Source organism: Harmonia axyridis, chromosome 7 (genome assembly GCF_914767665.1).
Source record: "Harmonia axyridis chromosome 7, icHarAxyr1.1, whole genome shotgun sequence".
NCBI lineage: Eukaryota > Metazoa > Arthropoda > Insecta > Coleoptera > Coccinellidae > Harmonia > Harmonia axyridis.
The window spans coordinates 22596578-22624080 of record NC_059507.1 but is presented as its reverse complement, the minus strand read 5'-3'; the positions used below and the strand labels follow the sequence as shown (position 1 = coordinate 22624080).

The 27503-nt window shown below is 35.7% G+C and overlaps 2 protein-coding genes across 3 annotated transcripts; one reads left to right on the top strand and one right to left on the bottom strand.

Moving 5' to 3' along the window:
• Positions 1-223: 223 nt before the first annotated feature.
• On the top strand, positions 224-4632 carry LOC123684787 (PAX-interacting protein 1-like). Its single transcript, XM_045624235.1, has 2 exons — positions 224-507; positions 3184-4632. Exons 1-2 carry the CDS (start codon positions 496-498, stop codon positions 4180-4182), a joined length of 1011 nt encoding a protein of 336 aa, XP_045480191.1. The 5' UTR covers positions 224-495; the 3' UTR covers positions 4183-4632.
• Positions 4633-7233: 2601 nt separating this feature from the next.
• On the bottom strand, positions 7234-13546 carry LOC123684785 (transmembrane protease serine 2-like). Of its 2 annotated transcripts, XM_045624232.1 has the most exons (3): positions 13394-13546; positions 13048-13311; positions 7234-8142 (listed from the first exon to the last, which is right to left on the bottom strand). In XM_045624232.1, exons 2-3 carry the CDS (start codon positions 13256-13258, stop codon positions 7379-7381), a joined length of 975 nt encoding a protein of 324 aa, XP_045480188.1. In that variant the 5' UTR covers positions 13259-13311; positions 13394-13546; the 3' UTR covers positions 7234-7378. The 2 variants fall into 2 exon arrangements, with proteins under 2 accessions (XP_045480188.1, XP_045480187.1); XM_045624231.1 differs by having other exon boundaries at positions 13048-13546.
• Between the last annotated feature and the right edge of the window lie 13957 nt (positions 13547-27503).

Sequence of the window (27503 nt, the reverse complement as noted above, 5' to 3'; positions counted from 1 at the left end):
AAGATTTATACGAGATAGGTTCTGTCTAACGAACATTTTTCTAGAACTACTTCTTATGCTATTGAAAACTGATTTCCGTACTTCAGATAACGACTTTGCACTTTAGTGAATTTTAAAATATGCGGAACGAAATACATACTGAAACATTGTATAGAGATTGAATGCATGTACCATTAATTCCCAGAATGGATTCTTGTAAGATGAAAGCGAAACTTTCAACTCAATGATAACATGAATTGAAATAATTTTCATACTGATAAATATTCGATAAAACCATCTAGATATCTAATCGAAAATATGTCATTCGAATCACAATTAAAAACAAATTTTCTCTATCTACCATTCTAAAGCAGGAAAAGACGAACAGGTTTTTCCTAATTTGAAAAAAAATCTAGTTGGATAATTCGAAATCTGAATACGCTCACCAAATTTCGGTTCCTATAAGTATCCAGAAAATAGGTCGAGTCTTCACAGTGTTCACTGCTCAGCTTCACCATGAAACACTTTGTAAGTACTCAGCCTTCATAACTCCCAGAAAAGTTCATTATTAATTTTTAATAGCGTATTCTGCAATATTACATTGTCCCTGTAATGAAGATTTATATGTGCTGCAGTTAAAATTGAACGAGTCCGGTCGAACGAGTATTAACACATATTTTCCCCAGTTTTATACACTGAGTCTTTGGATAAATCATAATTTTCAATTATGCAGCTTCAAATTGAGGCTTATGGCGAAAGTTGTAAAATTATAATTTGTTTTCTGTTGCTACTTCTTCTTCACGGTAGGAATTCATTTTCACTTTTAACTTAATTTTACTTTCGAACGTAATAGGGATGTTTCGCACCCCTAAATTACTTCTACATTTGATAGAAATGAATTTTCCAGACATTTTTGTTTGAACGAGTTTTGAACTCCCGAATATTTCATGATATGAATGTTATACATACCGGTAAAATCAGGGGAGCGGACAAAATATCAACGAAGTACAAATTTCGTAGTTTATTTTCTCTTGAACCCTTTGTCCGATTTTAGCAATATTTTTTTTTAATTGTAGCTTGATTCCTTGGCAACACAACTGTTAAGATTCCGTTTTCAGTTATTCCGTTGTTTGTTATATACAGAGGTGAATAAAAAAAGAAAAGTAAGCTTTTATTCAGAAATAAAAGTTTATTTTCTCTTGAACCCTTTGACCAATTTTAGCAACTATTTTATTTAATTGTAGCTTGATTCCTTGAAAACATAATAGTTTAGATTCCGTTTTCAGTTACTCCGTTGTTTGCTATATACAGAGGTGAATAAAGGAACGAAAAGTAATATTTTATTCAAAACACCCTGTGCAATGAATCTTTGACCAATGCGAATGTTCACGAACATTTGAATGTTGCCTCATCTTGTCCGAATATTTATTTGTTTTAGTAATTGCGATATCTTAATAAGAAGATAAGAAGAAATAACAGCGAATGATTTCAGTATCTGTTCATTGTATTGAAGAATGGCAATCATCAATTTAATTTTTGTTCATTAATTTTTATGGTTCGATGGATCTGCGGCTAAAAATCTGCACTGTAGAATATAGGGTTTCCTATTTAAAATACTCTTCTCTATATCTCTAAAACGGCAATTGATTTTCATGATATGTATATATAATACATTGTATATATCCATTATACCTTTCAGTGTTTGGATTTCGAATTTTTTCGAATGTCGAAAAGAGACTAAGATACAGGCAAATATTTGAAACATTCATTTTTTAGAAATGCCCTGTCACTCAAGAACGAATCAAGATATCTATGATATCTTAGATATTATTTCGAAAAAAGTGTTCGGGGCTCCTTGCAAATTCTTATAATTCTCGCGATGCTTTCAGTGAGCATCGAATTTGGGAAAACTTTCTCATCAATATAATGAAATTCTATTTTTTAACGCATTTCCTATTCATTGATAATATGAATCTCTGTTCATCAATATCAGGATTCTGAAATTGATGTTGATTGTTTGTTGTTTCGGTGAAATATTTATTCAATAAAAGAAATTTCTTTATTGGATGTACAAAGTTGTACAATAAATAATTCGGACAATTTCACATTATGATGCAAAATTCAACTGATCGAATAGTGAAACGAACATTGTAATAATGAACATTTCATTGGTTAATTGAAAGTTGTTCTTTGATTCAATAAAATATGATTCATGAATATGATGAACTACGTTAAATTGTATTAGAGTCTCGTTCATCGGTTGAAAAATGATAACTGAATGCACCAATATAATTAACTTTTTATGAAATTTGTGTACATTTGTGGTTAGGTGTATCAATTGAGATTGATTTTAAGAGCTTAACAATTTAAAACATTAATTTCTCGTTCAACTAAAGTTACATATAAAGTGCTGTAAATTCTCTCAAAATGAAGAAATCCAATTACTAGAAAAAGGGAATTTTCAGAAAAGATGGTGCATACTCTAAGTGTATTCAGGTATTCTGAATGAAAGCTTATTTTTCATTTCTTCACCCCCCCTATACAACAAAAAAGAAAGTGAATAGACTTTTGTCTAATTGTATAATTGGATTTGAATCGTAAATTACGAATTTGTTGACTTCCATGATATTCAGCCTGTTCCTAAATTTTTCGAAAAAAAAAATTACTGCATGATTTAGCATAAGGGATTACTACAAAAACTTGCCAAAACGGAAAGTCGTGTGTTTCCGTTAGCAACAGGTATCTGTTGCTAGGCTTAAGACATCAATAAGTTATTTTGCTGACGTAATTATAAAAATTTGACAAAAATGAAGAAAACAAGAAAATTTTTTCACATTCGATAACCATGTCTTTTGCTATCCATCTTTTTTGTTCTGAGGAGTTGTCTCATCCAATTCCTTCCAACCTGATAACCAAAATTGATAAGAGATATTGAATATTAACGTACTTTAATATAATTGTTCATGGTAATGCCTAAAGTCCTAGTGGCATTGGTATATTCTGTAATATGTAACTTCTAATATCTCCAAACAAATTTAAATGAAGTAAGATCGTGATATTGCAGCAGTTAATCCTAGACTTCAAATAGGTATGATATAGTTCAAAATCACGTCACAATTTCGAGTCTATCGCAATACAGTAACGTTAACCATTCGCCTTCATATTTGCCTGACTGGTTTGAAATTTTAATGACTCAATTTACAGATTCTCTTGTTCACCATCGTAGCACTCAGTTCTTCTGAGATTCTTTCAACGGAAGGACCATCCCAGATTATTGGAATTCCTGGACCAAGATGGCAAGGACCTTTCGCAAATCATATTTTAGGACAACCTGTTGGTGATACTCCAGAAGTTGCTGCTGCTAAAGCTGCGCATTACCTAGCACATGAGCAGATTTTGCAAATTATACCAGAACTTCCTCCTCAAGAGAGATACAACACTGTCAACGTTGGTCAACCACAACAACAAGTATTCGTTCCTCAACAGCAACAAGTCAACTATGTTCCTCAACAACAGCAAGTTTCCTATGTTCCTCAACAACAGCAAGTTTCCTATGTTCCCCAACAACAAGTTGTTTATGTTCCCCAACAGCAGCAGGTTACCTATGTTCCTCAACAGTCTGCTTATGTCGCTCAACCAACGAAAGTCCCCGAGGTACACATCAACGTTCCTTCTGCAGTTACAGCTCCTGTAGTACAGCAGCAAGTACAGAACGTTCCACAATTTACAAAATTCGCCGAAGATATCCCAAGAAGCGAGCTTGGCGAGGTTCCTGAAGTAGCAGCTGCCAGAAAGGCTCATCTTGCTGCATTCGAAGAAATAAGAAAGCTTCTCCCAAAATTAGAAGAAACAACAACTCAAGCTGTTGAAGTTTCAACACAAAAACCACAAGTTGTCGAACAACAAACAAAAATCGTCACCCCTGATTTTCAATTGGTACAACAGCAACCACAAGTATTTACCCAGCAAACTCAAGCTGCACCTCAAGTTCCCCAAGTTGTGTATCAACAACCACAAGTGAAAAGCCAGCAGACTGAAACTGTCAACCAACAAGATGACTCTTTGTTATGGAGGCAACAACTCCAGAGAAATCTTGACTGGTTCTACAACCCACAGCAGTTCTATTCCTACCTTCCTCAAGATACACCAGAAGTCGCAGCTGCTAAACTCGAACACCTTAAACTTCTCCAGGCCTTGAATTGAATCAATTGAACTCCTGTGGTATGAAAAATATATACTCAATGTCAGACTGAATAATTCTAGTTTATTTTTTTTTTTTGGATTTCATGTCATCATCAATGATTCAGGAACATGTAAGAAATTGATTTCGCTATTCAAGATATTTGGTGCTCTCAACTCATCACTATTAAGACAAGATATCGAACATAACATAATTTTTTTTTTCACTTCTATCATGTGCAACATTTTCCTTTCTCTTATTTCTTCCTTTCTCGTAACATACTCCTCATATTCCCTCGTTCTCTTATTTCTCATCAATAAAACAAAAGGAATGATGATGTTCGCTGCCACTCCTGCTGATAAATAATTATTTTTCTAGTTAATAACAATCTTTTACTTTTCACTGATTTTTTTTTTGATAATACTTTTCACTGTAATTATAGAAACTGTCTATTATAAGAAATATAAATGATAAAAAAGCCCACTTACTTTCAACTTATATCAAACTGCAACATTCTCTCCCCCAAAAATAAATATAATTACAATTTCATTGAACATCCCCATATCTGCAAAGAAAGTAAGGGTCTAATAGAGGCACTTATGCTGCTTTTGGGAGTGAAGAAATTTCTGGGAGTATGGGTATTGCTCTGAAGTTTCTGCACCTATTGCGTTTTATGAAATCTTGATAGCAGCACAAGCTTTTAAGTCTAATACATAATCTCACTTCACGATAGATTGGTGGTGTAGGATCAGAGAAACAGGACAATGATACTGTTAGTTCGCCGACGTTTCGGAAAATTTATTTCCATCCTCAGGGTTCTATAAAATTTACGGAAAACATCATTTTTAACATTGATTACCTTAATCAATGTTATTTTTGTAAACACCTTGTTTACAAAAATAAAGGAAAGATGAATATTAATAAAAGTTATTGACTAGAAAATATCACAGAAAAGATGGTCTGGCATAATTTAGATATACAATGAAATATTATACACTTCAAGAGATTTTTCAGTTTAAAATAAAAAGTAATATACATATATCTCTTTCAATAAATGTATTGATTTTTTTGTATAACTGGGGAGAATGTTCATCAGTTGTAGAAGCAGATAATGACAGCATACAAGCTTGCTTAGGCTGTATATTTCTGCAAGTGAAGTTTTTGTCTGATGTATATTTATACCTATTGATGAATAAATTGAATTGAATTGAATTGAATATATAAACTTAAAAATATTTTGAATTGTATAATATTTCATTGTATGTCTAAATTATGCCAGACCATCTTTTCTGTGATATTTTCCAGTCAATAACTTTTAGTAATGCTCATCTTTCCTTTATTTTTGTAAACACCGTAAATCAATGTTGCAAATGATGTTTTCCGTAAATTTTTTAGAGCCCTGAGGATGGAAATGAATTTTTCCGAAACGTATCATTTTCCTGTTTCTCCGATCCTTCACCACCAATCTATCGTGAAGTAAAATTTTTGGATCACCACTTCAGATCTAATACATAATTATCAATAAAAAAAATAAAAAAAAATAAAATAATACACTTGACTATACGTTTCACAATTTTTAGAATAAGACCAAAATGAAAATTCTGAAACAAATGAAGAAGAAAGCCACATACAATGACTTAATAATAACAAAAGCTGACAAAGGTAATACGGTAACTATTTCATATAAAAATGACTTCTTGAGAAAACGGAAGCTTCATTAAACATCAGCAATTTCAAACAATTAAAATCTAAGTCTGGCAAAAATAATTTTCCTCAACTCCTCTTGGGTACTGAGACAGGGAGAGAAAACAGTGATAGAATGGAGAAAGTACACAAGAAGAATGGAGAGAACAAACAGAAGGTGCATTATGAAGAGAATATTGAAGCAAACCTGGGAGATGAGAAAATATGTAAGTTCTTATAAAGGCAGTTCATTCCCGAAGAACTACCAATTTTTTCCGGAGAACTAATTGAAGGGTTGGAATTTGTACCAGCTTCCCAAGAAACAACAGAAATATGCGGCTTCAGTAATAGGTAACATATTGCAAGGGTCCAGAAAAGACTTCGAGGAAAAGCAAAGATATTTGTAGTCCTTTGGGATGGACTGCCTCCATAAAAACTTGTGTTTTTTCTCATCTTCCTTGCTTGCGTTGATTTTTTCTTCATAATTCTCCTTCTGTTTCTTTTCCTCATTATTTTAGTATACTTTCTCCCTTCTATCACTGTCTTTTGTCTCTGTATCACTGCCAAAAAGCTGCTAAGGATAATAAGTTTGGCTTCGAGTTCTATTTCCAGTGCTGTTTTTCGTCGTCTTCAATAATAAGCTTTCGATGCTAATGATTTTTTCTCACTTCTATCTCTAACCTCTTGATCTATTGAAAATTTTTTCGATTAATTTGAACGTCGACGAATAATATGTGTTTCTGACATTGCTGTGAGTTGGCTATCATCCTATATTTCAATGGAATTAATACATGACATGATACTTTCCCCAATACTTTATCGACTTTTTCTTCACGGACTAGCTTTATGCTCAAAGGACCAAATGATGCTATAGGGTATACGCTGACGAATAACTCTATTAGTAACTAATAACAATCTTTTACTTCTCACCGACTTATATTTCAACTGTTTTTCTAATAATAACTTTAACCATAACTACTGTAACGCTATTACGAAAATATGAATGATTAAAAAGCCTACTTATTTAACTTTTACTTTTCACATTTTCACATAAATGAAAAGTTAAAAAAAAAAACTATTATCAAACTGCAACAAGAAATGAGGAGAAAACAGAATATAAAAAATAAGTAATGAAAATATGAGAAATGAGAGAGAAGAAGACGTCGATCATAATAGAATAAAAAAAAAAAGGACAACAAGGGGTGTTTGATGTATATAATGTGTTGTTTTGATGATGATTAGGGGAGTTGGATATTAAATTTCTCTGATTGTTTTCAATTCTCTCCTAACATTCAAAAATTTCAACCTGATATGAAGATTTGATTCCGTTGATTCATTATTTTTCATATTGTCAGTTGTTGAACTGAAAATTAGAAATAAATTAATCTTCATTCATTTTTTTTTCAATACCAATTTATTCGAGAGACTCTAGTTTTTCTTCAGTACAGTTTATAATTGTTTTATTTGTTTCATCGTAAGTTTACAAAATTGTTTAATCGTAAATTCGAAAATAAAATAATTAAGGTACAATAATAATTACATGGTTTTAATCAACAATCTCCCAAACATCAACGGAATTGCTACGTTAGTATAGAATATCTGGGACATCACCTCAAATATTTTCCCACTATTCGATCTGAACGGAAAATAAAACTTTCGTGGCATTTCCAGATTGAAACAATCCTTAACATTTCCAACTAAACAATGCTCCCCAGAAACAGAAAACTTCTTATTACAAATGTTAACGATACAGAAATATTTGAACGGTTCAACGTCAGAGTTTTCCATCCTGTTGATCACGTACTCCTGAAACATGTGGATGTTAAGGAAGAACTCCGGGAGGCCGTTTTCTACATTCCTCTGGTTCAGCTTCAAGCCTATCAGTTTCCATTCTTCATCAAGAACTTCCTCCTTGCACATCAAGGGGCTTCCGATGAAGCCGTACTGAGATTCATTGACAAAATCATCGCTGTGCCTCACACACAGAAAACTCTCATCAGGCATCAGACTGACATCTGGTAATAATTCCATTAACGACGAGCACTGTTGAGTAGACAGAAAGATCTTCTCAAGGCTGTAGATGATTGCTAGGTCGTTGGCTTGTTTGATGTAATCGCTTGATGTTTGATCTACTGTCAGCGACTCTGGTTTAACGGTCTTCCAACCAACCATTTGACAGATCATGTCGTACTCTAGTAGGTCTTGGGGGAGTTTCTTAATGGTTATTGGTCTCACTAGATATCTTTCAAAGTCTATGTATTTTTCTGTGACTACCAGGGCGATGTCGTTGTACGTTCCATCTGGGGGGGGAAGAATTTCTAAGATTACTGTTGGTTTTATAAAAATGGCAATAAAGAAACAAATATTCTGCTTACAGAATGTCTAGTAGGTATATAGACTCTTTCGAACTTGACGCATATACAGAGTATCCCAGAATGAGAGCGCTCAACGCGCGTTGAACGGGCAATAATTCACCAACGTAATCTATGATCAGAAATATTGGGAGAAGTCTGAGGAATGAGAATTTGTTCTGAAATCGTTCAAAATGTGTGCTTTCTCATCGAAGTCATCCGTCGGAGGTAGAAAACCTAGACAGACAAATGAGATCCAGAGCCAAGGACCGCCATTTTTGAATAATGGCAAGAGATCGATGCTCGAGTAAGATTATATAATAAAGGAAAGAAAAGTCACTTTGGGATCTAAGAACCAGTATAGTACACTGATCAACAATTGCTAGGGATCACTTATGAACTTCTCTTCATTTGTATTTTTTTCAAGTTATCTCGTGAATATCTGTACATTATATGTTCTCTAAGGAAAAAGTAAGATGTTTTGAGTTGATTATATCAAAGTCTTCCTCACTTCATCGGCTCTTGTTCACAAAATCGATTATTATCTGTAGGCTGTTACAGGTGGAGTGAAAAGCAATGTGGTATTTGTTGTTAAATCTGTTTTTTTCTCTCGTTCGAACACATAAGGTGACAATAATTGAAGAAATGAGAACAATATCAGCTTATCAGTCATGCCGAGAAGATGTTTGGCTCCTGTGCAACTGGACCAAATCATACGGTGGATACAGGAAGGTTTGTCCCAGCGAGAAGTGTCCCGGCGGTTGAATGTTTCGCGAAGTGTCGTGAGTCGGGCTTGGAATAGGTTCATCCAAAACGACTCAGTAGCTTATGTTCATGGGGGAGGTCGGCAGCTCAGTACAACAGCTGCCCAAGATCGTCTTTTGATCCTCAATGCCAGGAGAAATCCCACTTACCCGGCGTCGCGGCTCAATAGATCACTGAGAGTTGCAACAGGAGTTCTAATTTCGAACCAGACTGTAAGAAGACGACTACATGTTCGTGGTTTGAGAGCACATAGGAGGGTACAACATCCCCGTTTGAATAGGGAACACCGGGTTCATCGACGGCAATGGGCTGAGGAGCACCGCAATTGGACACTTGAAGATTGGAGTCGATGTTTATTTACGGATGAGTCTAGATTTCGTTTGGTCAACTCCGATGGACGTATTCTTGCTTCGAGGGAAAGAGGTCGAAGGTATGCAGAACAGTTTATGGTACCCACAACAGCTTTTGGCGGAGATTCTATATGTGTATGGGGAGCCATTTGTTTGAACCAACGCACAGAGTTGGTTGTTCTGCAGAACACCACCATGACCAGCCAGAGATATCACGATATGATTATTGAACCCATAATTTTTCCGTTTGCGGCTGCCGTGGGCGAGAATTTCATTTTAATTGACGATAATGCCCGTCCACACCGTAGTCGTCTGGTTAATGAAGCGCTAGAAATTCATGCTATTGATAGGATGGACTGGCCAGCTCGCTCTCCAGACATGAATTGCATCGAACATGTCTGGTCTGAGATGTCTAGACTATTGTCAACCTTAGAACAACCGATCAATAACCTGGAGGATCTTTCTAACGCTTTACGGGATATTTGGACGAATTTGCCCCAAAAAATTTTATAAATCGTTTGATCGAAAGTATGCCTCGTAGGGTAGAATGCTTGAGACGAGCTCATGGGGGACCAACTAGGTACTAGCTTAACCGAAACTTCAGCCTTCTTGTGGTTTCATCATAAAATTTTTATGTTATTCAAACACAGAATTTTGAGAATTCCTAATAAAGTCTTTTTTTCTCTGCAACTTTCCATTTTTTCATTCTTTTCTCAAGTGAATCATATTATCAACTGAAAATACTCTGATATCTGACTAAATTTATAATCTTGAAGCGAATATTTCAGAAATAAATTCAGAACAAGTAAGTGATTCCTATCAATTTTTGAGCAGTGTATATTCAAAGGTACTTGAAGGAAGCCAGAATGTTTTGATTATACACGTATGTAATGATTCCCTTCTTGACTGCTTTGACGGTTAGAAATCCATAGATTAGCTACCGATTGTAAGTGAAAGAAAATTAATAGCGTATTTGACTGGCTGTACCATTGAGAATTCATTAGAATTTTATCGAGCTAATTACATCATTAGCTCGATTTAATTCGCACTGGTGCAGCCAGTCGAATACACTATTAACCAAACACCCACAAAAGATTCTACAGTCATCGAGAAAATGAGAGAGGTTTTTGACGACTCCGACAATGATGTTTGGCCTAATTCTGTGAGATGTTGAAAAACTGAAGATGAATCAAATCTCAAATTCCTGCAGTAACTTTCGAAGTATTGAAGAAAATTATGTCGCATCCTAAAGGACGGTCATACCACAGAAGAAAAGATTTTGGGTGGAATACGAAAAACACTACGTGAGATTTACCAATAAAATTTCTCCTACATTTTCTGATCAATTTGATCAATGTCATTACTAGTTTGCATCAACTTCAGACAGAAAATATTCAAGTTTGTCTCAAACACTTCTGTGCTCTTTAGTATATTATTCAACGAGCGGTAATGTAGGTTATAACTCACACAGATGAAGTTTGCAGCACGAGCCTCAGGCGAGTGCTGTAATTCATCGAGTGAGTTATGACCATTACCGCAAGTTGAATACTAATCATTATCTACGACTATATCAATAAATACTAAGAAAAAAATACAGACTTAGAAATGGGAAATAAACGTATGTGTGTTTATTGAAAAACCTTAATAGTTGCCTATAAAAATGCATTAAAATATACCAAAAAACATTTCCTGTAAACGATGACTTAATAATCTTACTGCTACACCAATCTTGAAAATTTTTTCAAACTCCTTTATATATTTTTCTGGCAAGTAATTTGTATGGTAACATTAGCTGTTTGTCTTTTGGAAATGTATACCTATATAATATTTCAACTTCACTATCTGAATTAATCGTTTTCAGCAGAACATTCACAATATTTAGATACCAACTTAATTTGAAAACGTCAAAATTATTAAAGTGACATTCCCTCGGACATTCCTCCTCTCAATAACAATAATGGAATGTTCCCTTCCGGCCAATCGAATAGAAGCAGAGAAGTATAGAAGTACAGATCCATATTTTCCGACTTATTATAGTGAGTTATAGAAGTGATTTATTATAACTCACGTTGTTTGTTAAAAGACACTATTAATTGCTCAAAAGCAGTTGAATAATGAGTATATAATTCAATAGGAGTAGATAAATAATTTGATGCAACGATCATGTAATCATAAATGATAATGGTAGTTTGCTAGTTTATTACAGGTCGAGAATATATAATAATCGAATTGAAATACAGTAGTATAATATGGTAGTATTAATTATGTGACAAGCAGAGCGTGAGAAAAGAAAGGCTATTCACGTCGCGAATAATCTAAAAGATTCGATATCAGAATTTAATACAATGCAATCCCATAAATATTGATTTCAACTCTGAGCTTCAAAAAGCGTACGCTCATGATTGCGGCATGACACCCATTGAAAATCTAGCAAGTGTTTTTATAGAGTGTTTCAAGTAAAATTGGAAGAACTCATACCTTAGTAATAGTGTAAAGTTAGGTAGAAACAGAATCAAGAGAGTCACATCTATACCTGAAAATCTGCTTGGTCTCAAAATTGGAAGAAAGGTAATCACTATTAAAGATCAAAACAACCAATTCCTGAAATTAAAGAAGATAAAACAATACGTCAATCAAATTTGGTATGTCTTAGTGTTGCATTTAATTTAAGGAATTGGCTGTTTTGACTTGTGATAGTGATTACTTAATTTTTGATTTTGAGACCAAGAATATTATTATGTAAAGATGTGATTCTCTCGATTATGTTTTTGCCTGACACTGTTAGGTTCAGATCTGAAAATAATTGAATTCTGCTTCAAAAGTCGATATTTCTTTCCCTATAACTAGAGATCAATGTTTTTTAAACGAAGGACGTTTTTTAATTCGTACTGATCACTGTTGAATGGAAGCTCTTGGCTTGCAGTCCTATTGTGCACATCTTATGCTTTTGCTGACGGCTCGTCATCGACAGCAACGTTTGGAGTGACTGTATTAGGACGTGGAATGATATAGGGTGGTCTTGAGTGACGATTTCTGTTTGGGAATGCATGCTGGTCAGTCTTGGTTGGTAATCATCTAAGGCAATATTAATGTGTACGGGTATATAGGAGATATAGAAGAAGAAAATACAACTCCATTTCCTTTCATTCCTTCAGAAACTAGAGGATTTTTCAACAAGATAATCCCCGTCCCCAAATTGTAATGCATTTTGTTTAAGGCTTTTAATAGGTTGTCATTATCTTGACGAGGCCACCCAGATCTCCCGACCTCTCGCCTATTGAAGATGTGTAGGATGGTGGGTGGAAGACTGAATCAATTAGGCATATCTCCACAATAAAAGAAGCTCTCCTGCATGAATAATTGATTGCCTGAGATCCAATACCCCAGAAGGAAATCGATCACCTGGTGGAATCCATGACAAAAATGGTGCAAGGGTGTCAAGCTAATAAGAATGGTGTAACACATTAGGATTAAAAAAAAATGCCTTCAACCTTTGTTCTGTTCTTTGTTGTGTGTTTCTGTTCTCTGAAATTTGGATCAATTACTATATTTACCTAGTAGAACATTCCTTTCAAGTTTAGTCGAAAAACATTAAAGCCTTTTTAGTGTTTCAGAATATAGTTTCATTTGTCAAGGTAATTACACTCCCCACGAGAAATGAATTTAAGAATTTCAATCTTGTGAAGGCGTTCAATTATAACTATACAAGTTTTCAGGCTGAATTTTTGTTTCTACTCACCAACTGTGGAAATGTAGTGGGGGTGTAGAAGCCACTTTTCTATATTAGCTGCGTATTTTTCGTGTGCCACTGTACCCACGAGAGCAACCCAGTTCTCTTCTGGTCTGAAGCAGTGTGCTGTGGTGAGGATGAATCTTTTCGATACAACGCAACCAGCACAGGCAGAAGTGAACTGAAAATTCTGATCAGTGTATGTACCGATGAGGGCCATAAAAGAATATTCTCCTAAAGAGTGATTGCTTATAGTCACGGCTTCCAAAATCCCTACAAGCGAGAGTACAAATATGATTGTGACGGTTGCCATTTTGACAGAACCTCGAACAGTATTGGTTTATTTTGAACTCACATTGCGAATTTCATGGAACCACTGGTACTGGACTTTTGTGCACTCATCTATTCAAAGTTGAGTGAATTTCACTAATCAAGTTGAAGAAATACAATAATCTCCTGAATTTTAAGATTTCCAGAAAACGTTAATACTTCATTTACCAGTTGAATGTCAAAATGACATCTGACTCAGTTTTAGTTCTATGAATATACAGGATCATGAATTTTTAAGCGTTCGTTCTTCGAACGGAACGAGCTATCATTTTGCATGGTCTGGTCGAGTTCGTTAATGAGCTAAATTTGACTGGAGATTCCATACATATGGCAGTTCGACTTTTTCTTAAATTCAAAATTGCAGATTCGGAAGGGATGAAAATTTGCTACGAAATTGTTCGGTTGGCCTGAATTAATCTCCCCCTGAAGTTTGAATCACTCATTCACTAACACCCTGTATGTGTTTTCAACTACATACTTTATTCAATCTGAGACCAACAGGCCTCACAAAATTTTGTATAAACCTTCTCATCATTAATTATACTGCAACTGAAAACTAACCTTCAATCTGCAAGTTAGAGACATTACCTCAAAATGATGCACATAAACGAGCGCCTAAAAAAGGCACTTATGACACACTGCATACGTTTCTAACCACATGCTTTTTTCAATATTTCGGATCAAAGGCGCTCACAAAATTTTGTATAAACCTTCTCATCATTATATCGCAACTGAAAACTTACCTTCAAACTGCAAGTGAGAGACATTGTCTCGAAATGAAACGTAGAAAGGAGCGCCAAAAAAAGGCACTTACAACACCTTGCATACGTTTCCAACTACACATTTTTTTCAATCTTTTAGATCAACAGACCTCTCAAAATTTTGTATTAACCTCCTCATCATTATATCGTAACTCAAAACAGAGCATCAACCTGCAAGTTAAAGACATTGTCTCGAAATTAAACGTAGAAACAGCGCCAAAAAAAGGCACTTATAACACTTTGCATACGTTTCTAACTACACATTTTTTTCAATCTTTTAGATCAACAGACCTCTCAAAATTTTGTATTAACCTCCTTATCATTATAATGCAACTGAAAACTAATCTTCAACCTGAAAGATAGAGACATTGACTCGAAATGAAACCCAGAAACGGGCGCCAGAAAAAGGCAGAATACCGCTTCAACAACCCCCTCTCTACCCCTCATCATCTCGGCACCTGATATCCGCAAATGAAGATTTAATATAATTTCTCGGGATCATAATCCACATTTATCTGGTGAAATACGACGCCCTGAATTAAGCGTAGATATACCCGAACTCCCATTTATAAAATGCCAATGAAATTCAGAGCTTACTGCCGAAAGTGTGTGGTTAAAACAGCTCGGGGAGCGATCAAATAAACCACCGTGAAATGGCTAATAAAAAACAAACCGTATCTTAGCGCAACGCTGGGACTATATTATGTATATTAGTCCATAAAGTGGGCACAGTATCGCAGATATCTACAACCACGTGTTATAAGTAGGTTTTTGGCTTCTGGAGTGTGTTCTCTCAAGAAAGTGGTATTCTTTATTTCGGGAATTTAGTTGATTTAGTGCCGTTTCCAGGTGTTCCTTCTCTCCACTGCTTGGATATAAGCGGTAAATATTAACTGTCGTTTCGTTGCCGCACAAAAAAAAATGTAATTAGATTTTGGAGTCTACCTCAAGCCGGAATGGTGGAGTGTCATCATTTTGGCTGTACCCATTTGAATTTATTTTTTTCGTTGACCTAGATTTGGCATTGAATGAGAAAAGAGTGAGGAGGTTTTGGAAGCTTCTTCGAATAAGTATTCATGTTAATAACTTGACTCTTTCAACACAATATACAGTGTGGAAGCCAAATGGAATAAATTCATTATCTCAGTTACTGTATCGGGAATTTGTTGTTCTGTGAGGGGATTTCTGAATCCCGTTGATCCAGAAAAGAAATGAATGACACACTTTCGGGTTCTATTTCTGAGATTATCAATTTGGTGAAAACTGTATCCTCATAAATTCAACACTTTTGAATCTATAAGAAAAAATTGGAAAATGGCGTGAAATGAAAAATTCTCATAACTTCTTGACCTGTACATTGGTATTCCCTCCAGTGACCAAAATCTGAAGCTTTATAAGTGGGTATGCTATGTTTGCCACCCGGTAGCTGAAATATTAATCTTAAAAAAAGGCATGCATAGTTCCCCCGCTCCTATGGCTAATATCTGAAGTCCACATTGAACTTTGATGTCATGAAAAATATTATATCCTGAACACTTAATTAACTTGTGCGGTAGATCACAGAGAAGATGGCTTAATATTATAAGGTAATATGCGGGGAATAGATAGTTTCAGATAGCTCAGGACAGGATAGCATGGAGGAACATGAAAGGGGCCAATGTCCAGGAGTGAATAATCAAGGCTGAGGAAGAAGAAGAAGAGCACCCAGCTGCTATCAGTCTAAAAATCCTCCAAACAGGAACATCTCCAAATATACTAACTGGCAAAGAAACTGCAACACCCAGAAAGTGCTTTTTAAATTTTAAATATTTCTTGGTAAAACATATAGCAAGTAAATGATTGAATTTGGAGAAAAAATCGTGAAAATTTTTCCATGTGAAAAATTTTTGTTACTTGAATATTGTAGTCGTTTATTGTAAGTTTTTTAAATTTTATAACAAACCAGCTGTTCGAGGAGATCCAAAGTTGATGTTTAGTTGTTGTTAAAATGCCTAGAGCATATGTACGCGTAAGTTAACACCAGCTAAGTGAATTTGAAAGAGGTCGAATTATTAGTCTACAAGAGGCAAGGTTGTCATTTCGAGAAATCGCTAACCGTACGAACAGAAACTTTTATGAGATGTTGTCAATCGTGGTTTGATAATGCCCCAAATCGAAGAAGAGAAGGCACCGGACTTCGAAGGGGTACAAATTACGTTCAAGATCGACGTCTAAGACTTATGGCCATTAGAGATCGATTTGCATCAACTCGATCTTTGGCTGATGAGTGGTTAGGAGAACAAGGCCAATAAGGTCTTTTCGACTGCAGCATTATTGACTCCATTTTGATAAGTTGAAAAGTTACTTCTGACGGTTGACCATCGCCAGCAACAATTACATTGGTGCAGAGCACGTCAACAGTGGAATGTGGAATGGCATCAGGTCGTCTTTTCTGATGGATCTCGATTCTGCTTGGGTGCACATGATGGCCAAACAAGGGTTAGACGACGTCGGGTAGAAAGACGTGAACATCAGTTTGATGTTGAGCGTCATGTACACCGAATGAATAGGCGTTATGGTAAATAGTGCTATTGCACACGCTAGTCGGTCACCTTTAGTCTTTATTCGAGGTAACATGACAGCGCTGCGTTACCTTCAAGAAAAAGTGAAGCCATATGTTCTTCCTTAGCTTAAATGGCTCCAGAATCCAATATTTCAGCAAGGTAATGCCCGACCTCATTTTGTAAGAGTTAGTTTGAACATTTTCGTAGCGACCCATGTGAATCTTTTGCCATGGCCGCCTAGATTCCTCGATATTTCGCCCATAGAGCGTGTTTGTGACATCATGGGCTTGGAAATGTACCCCAGCCCCGACGGACTTCGGCGGCTCTGACACATGGAGTATAGGTAGCTTAGGATAGTATTCCTCAAGAAGAAATAGACCATCTTATTGCATCAATGCCGAGACTTGTTGGGGAGTGTATAGATAATCGCGGTGGACAAACACATTATTAATAAATTTATTGAAAGAAATTGTAAACCTTCTTTTTTTTCTTCATATTTCAATCATTCTCTCCTTGCTCTACTATATGTATATGTTTTACCATAAAAATTTAAAATTTAAACAGCTCCTTCTGGCTGTTGCAGTTTCTTTGTCAGTTAGTATACTGGAATTCTCAGATAATATTCTATATCAAAAACTAACATGCAATCAGTTACCTTCTAGCACAACCCAAAACTGACATATTCCGAAATTCGTAAAAGAGTTCAGTTTTAAATGTGTAGGCTAAAAAAAATGAAATCTCAGAAGACTCTCTGAAATTGTCAGTTTTCTAATCCTTTTTTCTATAGAGTAATCGTGTTCATCGCAAAATTTCATGCGAACATTTGATAACAGTTAACCTGGAACCTTCCAAATAAAAGACCATCCCTAACTCAGATCTCTTGTTGATGCACACTGTATACCTACCTTTTCAGTCTCATTTAATATTGTATTCACGAGTGGTGACAAGGGACATCGTTTCTTCCTGAACACAAGCTTTATCAACGTTTCCTGGATGGCTATTTCCGTTTAAATAAAAGGCTGCAAAATTGTATGGCTGCCTATCAACAGATGATAAAGCGGACATGTAGCAGCATATAGTTGGCATTGACGTAGCCAGGATTTTTCTTCGAGGGGAGGAGCTAGGAAATATATGTCTCTAATATTGTGGCAAATCCGTTTATTCTGACATATATACTTTCTAGAAAATATCGTATGGGAATATTTCTGTTTCACACAAATTTCATTATTATGTTGTCATTTACATAGAGTAATAAACATAGATAGAGGGAGTATACGCAATTTTTACATGTCCCCAATGTGGTTAGATTACGTTGTCAGATTGTGATATATTTTCAAATCCACAATGTTACTATATCGTTATGAATGTATTTTATATTGAATGAAATATATTTATTTGAGTGATTTCCGAGTAAATATACAAATTTGAATATTTGGAATCCGATATTTTTCATAATTGTCGAATCTATATTGAGCAGAATATTTATTATTTTCTGTCTCTACCTGCTAATATCTAGGGTTTGGCAACTTTTGCTCTCCTAGTGTCATTGGTTGTTTCACGTCGTTTGGTGCGCTTGAAATTTGTTTTATGAATTTCTGATATATTTAGGTATTTATTTCAATATATTTAGGGTTAATATGGAACGTTGAGTCACTATAGAACATAAGAAGTGCGTTCATTGTGGAGAAACTCGCGAATTGAGTGAAATATCGTATCACTGATATGTTTTCATTTCCGCGCGCTTCATGCTCCTTATAGTGAGGTTGTTAATCTGAATTCTAATGTCACGGATTTATCTATTGTCTGTCAAAATTTTGGTACAGAAAACAGTTCTTCCAATGGAAATATTCCATTAATTTCAATAAAAATTCAGTGAAAATAATGTATCCCACTTTTATCGCAACAATGAGACACAATGCTCTTAAATCTTATGTAGCTGTTTTATTTTTCAGTAGAAAGTGACTGAATTCCGCTTATAGATTCGGGCGTTTGAACCAAAACAATATCTATCTTTCGGGTCGAGTGCCTATTGGGGATCATATATCTTTCCCTCCGTTTTGTTCAGTCATTCATGTATTTACGATAATGCTTGACATGAATTATAAATCTTCCTTATTTATGGCTCAGTTTAAAAAATCCATATTTCTTGAGTACGATAATGGAAAAACGAGAGAGAAAGCTCACAAACATCAATACAACTGTTATTTTTCATGCGATTGCCAAATTCGGAGGTGAACTGATTGAAGAACACCTCTTTTTGATTTTTCTGCAATGGATTATTGGTAGGGATCACATTTTACATCGTATTTTGTAATTTTTGTAATACACACACACACACAATATTTTACTCTAAAATACCTAGTTGAGATAGAAAACATTGAACATACTCGTATATCCAAGTTGTCAACAAATAAGTGCGGAAGTTTTTAGGGGGTAAATCTTTGTTGAAAATCAAAAAGGGTCTTTCATATGAACGATATCTCTTAGGCAGTTCCATGGGAATTGATGTCTCAACGTTAAAAAATTCGAGCCTAATATTTCAGTGTCCACAAATGAAATTTAGTGTGTATATGAAGAAAAACAATTACACCCCCATGCAAAATTTCATGTTTATAGCGTCACCAAAGCAATAGAAACTTCAGGCAGAACATGGAGAAAAAAATTGTGAAAGTAGTGATTTGGAGTCAGGAGCTTAGGGGTTCTCGTCATCCATAGGTACAAGACTCATTTAGTTTCGGGTCTGATATGCCAGTTCCATATCACTTTCTTTTTTTTTTGTTAGTGTTTTGAACATATTTTGGAACATATTTAAATATGAATCTAGAAATTGAAGGCTACTTGACGCTAATTTTGTATTGTCTTGTGACTTAGGTGTTGTAAAAAGAAATCCATTATTTTTCCAATAGTTGGCTTTGGTTATCTGTATCTCACGTAGGATAATTCCGATCGGATTCCAGTAGATGGTGTTAGAAAGATGATATTTCGTACTACAAAGATTGACACGAGCAAAGAGAAGGAAATACACTATATTTAATAATTTTTCTTCGATGAAGGCAAAAATGCAAGCCAGGAGGGCTGAAAATGTAAATAGTGTCCTGATAATGTAACAGCCAATCACGTACAATTTTGGTTTCGTCGATTCGGTTTCGGTAATTTTGATGTCAAAGATGCACCACTAGAGATGAGCGATACCGTGATTTCTAGATCACGTTGTGAAACGTTCCTGTTGCTTTATGATATCAGTGAAATTAAAGCGTGACGTGATCACTGTTTAGGTATCGGATTCGGTTAGTGTCCGTTCTCCGTTCCGTGCAGCACTGGGAGTGGGGTCACCCAATACCTCCTAGAAAACAGTCTAGGAGGTATTGGGTCACCCCACTCCCAGTGCTGCACGGAACGGACGCTAACCGAATCCGATACCTAAACAGTGATCACGTCACGCTTTAATTTCACTGATATCATGAAGGAACAGGAACGTTCACGTTTCACAACGCTAAGCACGGACCGTGCTTGTTATTATTATTTGTATGAATCACCCAAACCTTAGATCTTTTGTCTTTCTGTTAATTATTTAGAGGTAACAGATTTGTGGAATATGGATATGAATAATTTTGGACATCGAAAAATAAATAATACCTACACATACAATAATTCACATGTGAATATATATTGATAATATTAAGTGGCTGATACTGCATCAAATAAAATAAGAGAAAAACAGAAAAAGTAACAATCAGAAATGTACAAAAATATAGTAAAACCAGTTATTGAATAATTAAATTTCCTAAATATATTTGATATTTTCTATTAATTTCTGAGCTAATCAAAGAATTGTGAAATCTCTAAATGAAAAGGTATGATTTTTAGGACATCGAATAATAAATAATAAGCCATATGCATATATTCAGACGTTTATTTATTTATTTAATAATAATGATGAGTAATCAACCTCCAAACAAAATACACTAATTTTATAATTGTATATATCAAAATATTTAAGGGGCTAATACTGTAACAAAAAAATAAGAGAAAAATTAAAAATTTCACAACAAAAAACTCAGAAATGGGTAGTTAAAACAGTCCCTAAATAATCGAATTTTCTAACTATATTTGATAAATTTTTCGAAAGAAAAATACAATTCCTATTCATTCTCCACCAACGACATATTAAAATTGAGGAATAGAATCATTTGAGTTTTTTTATTAGTTAGCTTGCTTCGACGTTCTGTTAATATTTGTCCGGCTTTCGAAAACAATCGTTCGCACGGAACTTATGTTGCTAGAGTGCATCAGTAAGTGCCGACAAAGGTTCCGAAGCAATAAAAACATCAGGCTGGCTTCATAATTTACGATTGCACGGACGTTGATATGCCCCGAAAATATCTGTGAAATGTTCAAACAGTGATCCCATCACGCTCTGTATTCGTTTTTCGGAACCGTGACTACCTGTGACAGTCTGATATCAGTGATTAAATCACAGTTCGTGAAATATCGCTCATCTCTATGCACCACGCACTGGAAGAATTATCGAAAATGTCGATGAAATCATGGACATTGTCGAAACCAACCGTCATGTGAGCACTGTTCCGATTGCTCAAGAGCTAAATATTGCACAAAAAAAAAACCGTTTGGAACCATTTGCATGAGGCTGGTCTCAAGATGTTCCATGTATGAGTAGCACACAAGTTAACGCAAAAAAAACCTCATGGACCGAATTTCCATCTGCGAATCGCTACTGAATCGCAACCAAAAAGACCCATTTTTGAAGCGGTTAGTTACTGGTGATGGAAAGTGGATCATTTACGATAACGTCAAGCGAAGGTTTTGCTGTGTCTTCGATGGGATTGCCAGGGAATTATCTAATATGAGCTGCTCCCTCACGGCACAACTGTTAACTCAAAACGGCACTGTCAACAATTGGACCGTTTTAAGAACGCCAAGGAAGCAGCTTTGGCCAATAAAAGAGGTGCCCTGTTCATGGCAAAAAATTTTACTGTTAAAAAATTTGGTCAACAGGGGCTTGGGAAAATCTGTCTCAATTTTTCATCTATAGGGACGTTCTTGATGACTATGTCTTCTATGAGAGAGGCATAATGATGTTATCAAGTTATCAAACGGCGCATATTTGACCTGAATCGGATTATTCGAACTATGGTAATTGAAGCCTAGTTTTTCAAGCAAACATGATGAATATGGGGGTACTATTTTATACACCTTTACTACTTGTCACCTGCCAAAATAACCACAACCCAAACTCTACAGGGTGTCCCGAAATTAATGCAACAAAATTCAACCAGTGATTGCAGATATGAAATAAGCCGACCCGTATTTTTCATTTTTGTCCAGTGCCATGTCATTTCGGAATTATAGCCTCCTGAATTTCACCTGAAATGAAGTTCTTTTTTTCCATATCTCAGGCCTTGGCTGTGCGAACTTCACGAAATTTGGTATATGGGGGGTTTTAGTCATGTATAATCTGCTACTGATATTTCTTCGGAGACCCTTATCTGAGTGCCCTATTACCTTCGGGACCAAATTTTTTTAGATAACAAATTTGAGTTTTCAAAAACTATTGATATTTTCAAAAACAACATTCCATTGTCAAACTTGTCTCTTGCAATTTTTTCATCAAACGCAAAAATTTCGAGAAAAATCACGAAATGTGATCAGCGAATGAAAGATTGGTTGTAACGATCAATGCCTCCCATCTCCGCGAGGGATACGAGGGATTAGATTTTCTACCGTACTCGAGTGAACATAGGCAGAGTGTTGATATTTCCTGGCTTCCCAAATAGTTTCTGAATATTTTATCTTGTCGTCGGCAAGTATTATCAAATTTCTTTTTAATTATCTTTGATACTATTCAGATTATTATTTTAGTTTATTTTTTCATTTATTTTTCGATATTCTTATGAAGAAGTATTTTCATTTGTTCTTAATTTTTTTTTTGACGCGCTGTCAACATTTTTTTTTCCTCTACACTAGCTAGGAAATCTCAATTCTTGTTTGTGGTCATGTGGAATATTTCAAATGTTCAATTTATCTTTCTTGATTGATTTAATATTGAATTTATTGAATTTTCTTGTCTTATTTTTTTTTCAAAATTGAATTAGGTGAATTTTCTTGTCATATAATTTTTTTTCAAAATTATTAATTTCAATCATTGACACTCATGATTTTTTTTTGTAATTATTTCTCCCAACATTTTTTTTTACCCTCGAACAATTTTTGTGTATTTTTTTTATATTTTTTTTTCCGGCCATACCTCATGAATTCAAACAAAATTTTTGTCATATACTGATTCCTCTTTATTTTCTGTGGTAAAACCAAGAATTATAACGGGCTTTTCAAGAAAAAGCCTTACCATTGGAGTTTCGACATATTTAAATCAAATCAAGAAATTACCACGAGATCAAACTCTATTTTGGATCCTTCTTCTGAAAGAGTCGCTGAACAATTCCTCATCGTTGATAATTTTCCTGGTACCGACATCGAGACCAAATCCTCCCTTGGATCATTTTGGTGGAGCCGCAGAACAGTTGGCCATTGTGGATGATTTTCCTGGTACAAACAAGGAATACCCAAGGTATTTACCTAAATTGGCACTAGATGAAGAGACCACAGTAATCACAATAATCCTGTAGGATTTCACATATGCCTACTTATGCGTTTCGTCCCTGGCACACACACCGGACTCATCAGCAGGGCCCCCGCAAGGGTCATCAACGCCCGCGTGCCGAAAATATTTTGGCGCCCCTTAAGGGGGGAAAGTGGAGAAAAACGTCGCAGGATAATCGGCAAAAAATGTTTGAGTTTTTGTTAGGAATTTATTTGTAGAAGGGTTAAAAAAACTATCAGCAACCTTTATTGAATGCTTTAAGAACTTTATGCTGTCAGTTGTTGCAAAATACATTTTTTAAATGTTTCATTATTTTATTCAAGCATTCGATCAAAACCGCATTTGATTTTAATTTTGTAATGAAACTGCAGAGTTTTCAAAACCTGAGCTTTATTCTTCTTTAAATTATTCATAATATTATATTAAAATATTAATATTATTATTAATAATTATAAAATATTATTCCATACTCCCAGCCATCTTCTCCCTTTGTTGAAGTCTAGCTTTTTTTTGCTCTCGAAATTTTGCATCAGAAGGTCGTTTTCTCTTGTATGGCTCCTAGAATTTAAGGAAAACTTGATCCAAAATTGGTAAGGACATTCACCCATGATTTACTTTGCGCCATCCCTTTGAGAATAACCCGTATGTTTTCATTTTTATGAATTTAAACCTTGAATCCGAGCCTTTAAACCTAAATGGAGTCAATATCAATAATAATAATAAGTTAAGACCGATCTGAAGCACATACCCTGTTCCTGTTATAATAATTAATTTTTGGCAAAGGTGAAATATAATTTTTTTAGAATGTCAAACGGCTACGAACATCAAATAAATAATACAGATCCAGGGTGCATATTAAAAAAAAATTAAGTATAATATGATGGTGGCCCCAGGAAACAAATTCAAAATATCAAAGTCGATTCAATTTTTTCACGATTACAAACAATACTTCCCTATTTGAAGCAAATAAAATAGTAATTTACGTAACAAGTCCGGAAAATAGGGTTTTTTTTCGGACGAATAGACAAAATTCTCGCTTACGCTCGTCCTGGAAGTTTGTGAGTCCAAAAAAAACCATTTTCGGGCGTGTTGCGTACAATATTTTTTCGGCAACCATGTAAAATAACACTATCGCTGCTGCTTTCCATATTTTATTGCGATTGCGATAAAAAAACATGCAAATTTTTGACAACTAATTTCATATGAACTGTCAGCCGTTATCTCGGTTGCTATGGATTCTATGATTCTTTTCCGGCCTAGTCCGGGAAGTACGTACTTTCCGGACTAGGCCGGGAAATGCTACTTTCTCAGAGAAAAAGCGTCCGGGAAGTGAGCACTTCCCGGACGGTTGCCGAAAAATAATATTATAGTATATAGGTATGGGCTAATTTAGGATGTGCACCATTTTAAACAGAAAAAAAATATAGAATTGTATAGACTAATAGAAATGCTAATACTGTATGTGGATAGGTACTTACCATTTCATAAAATTTAATTTAATCACAACAAGAAACAGTAAAACAAACCATAATTACACAAAATACAAATTTTTCCAATTATCTGAGTATTTTAATTTTTTGCGTCTTGACCTCAACCCCTAAACGTTTCGAAACAAAATAACTATTCTTTGGATAGGTTTCTGCTGTTATAGCATAGCAAGCAGATTTTGGTAGTTTCAGAAATTCTCTGTAACATGTAGTATTTTTCCTACAGATGGTGGCGAAAGTTTCAGTAATTCCCCTGGCTAAAAGCTATCGCTTCGGTATTTATGATTGTTTATGTGTACCATATGCGTTTTAGTGATGATCGAAGAAATGGTGCCCGCCGTCCGGTGCAAGGTGGTCCATAAAGAAATCACGTACCGACAAAGGGATGATTATTTATGATTTGTTTACTCGAAAAGAATCGTATAATTGCAATCTGTGGCCGAGGTTATTTTATAGGGATTGTGACGTTCGGGAACTTGTTTGGATGTGTAAAAGATGTCTTAGCACGTTTAAAATTGTTGAAAAAATAAAAAAAATCTTTTTCAAAAATCTTTGGTCTTTCGGATTTTCATGCGGTCTATAAGAGATTTTGGCGCCCCTTAAGAGTGGCGCCCGCGTGCGGTGCACGCGTTGAACGCGCGGTTGCGGGGGCCCTGCTCATCAGTGTAACTTTGGTATATTTGTGTGTGCCGTGTCACAGCCGCTTGGGTAATTTATTATTATCGGGAGCCGCCGGGACTCGAACCCGGCATCTCGGTGAGTGAGTCTACAGTCTTAACCACTAGGCTACCGACTGCGGTGTTTATTGTTGCTATGTGGAGCTTTATGAGAAGCCGCCACATGACTCCCTCCTCAGTGACGGAGGAACGAAACTTATGCGTGTTACGAGGTCAACGGTGCAGCCGGGTGATTGCCGACTAATTAGAGCTGCACCTCGCGGCATCGTGCGGACGGTGAATGCCGCCTATTCAGATCCGCTATACCGCAGCAGACCAAGGAGCACGTATTGCCCTCATGGGAATGGGTGTCTAGAGTTTCGTTGGAAATTGCAGATATATGGGAGCTACGCATCAACCTTCTGCTTTTCAGGACACATCGTTAAGACGGCCATTCCCATCACGTCGGGCTTGCGTGCTGTGATGACGGAAACACGAGGCTTGGCGTGCCATCGGCTCTAGTGTCCGATGAACACCCCAGTAGCCGTAACGTTGAGCGGGGCAGTGAGTAGCCTCTGCGCTCCAACGCCGCAGCTTTCCGCCATCATGTCGGGGTCACCAATGTAGGATTTCAGATATGCCTACTTATGCGTTTCGTCCCTGGCACACACACCGGACTCATCAGTGTGACTTTGGTATATTTGTGTGTGCCGTGTCACAGACGCTTGGGGAATTTATTATTAATCGGGAGCCGCCGGGACTCGAACCCGGCACCTTGCCGCATCTCGGTGAGTGGGTGTACACTCTTAGCCTCTAGGCCACAGAGTGCTGTGTTTATTGTTGCTATGTGGGGCTCTATGAGAAGCCGCCACAATCCCTTTAAAATCAGTAGATGTTCATAGTTAAATACTGTCCTAGTTTTGTTACATTTATTGTCAATTTTTATTTCATTTCATTTTTGTAATATTTTTCAAAAGAAATATATTGTTAAATTTTTTTCTTATTATTTCTTCCTTCAGTCAAAAATAGTAGTAATTATTATATCTTGGCTTCATCAAGCCTGGCGCCCAACAAATAAAAAAGCCAAATTATCAATATTTGCAGACAACCCCGACCCTCACCGGTCGATCTGAGCAGCCGATAGGCTAAAGTGTTCTCCCTCATCAAGGGAGGTTACATGGTAGCGCATAGATTTCAAAGTAATTATGGAACATTGCAACACGTTATCAACGAAATTATTACTTTTATCCGTTATCAAATACTTTTCATCAAATTATTCAATGAAATTATCATCAATTGTCAGATTTTCGGAAAAATTCGAAAATTTATTCGAAGTAAATGATTAAGTGTAGAACTAGAATGAACAACTGTTTGACAAACGTTGGGTAGTGTAGTGGCGTGCAGACAAATTTTCAATTCTGGAAAAAGTAACTCCCCGAGCGGGACTCGAACCCGCAACCTCCGGATCACTAGTCCAGACAACCGTGTGGTTAGAGCGCTGGACTAGTGATTCGGAGGTTGCGGGTTCGAGTCCCGCTCGGGGAATTACTTTTTCCAGAATTGAAAATTTGTCTACTCGCCACTACACTATTTATAATGATTAGAAGGTGCTCCAGAGACAGATATTCGGCTCTATTGGAGAATTGACTATCGGGGTTGAATCCTATTCAATTTCTTCAAACCTCCGATCGAAACTCACAACCTGAACGTTATCATTCCCTTCAGACTAGGGCTGCGAATCATGAATGAATGATTTGAATATTCGAATAATCATTGAATAATTATTCGAATAATTGCATTTTGCATTATTCGAATAATCATGAATATTCACTGAATAGTTGAATAATCAATGACTACTTTTCTATTCATGAATAATCAGTGAATAGTCGAGTATTCACTGAATAGTTGAATAATCAATGACTACTTTTCTATTCATGAATAATCAGTGAATAGTTGAGTATTCACTGATTATTCAGTGAATAGTTTTCTATTCAGTGAGTAGTTGGATATTTATGAAGTTACGAATGAAAGTTTGAATGATCACTTGACTCACTATTCAGGAATGATTG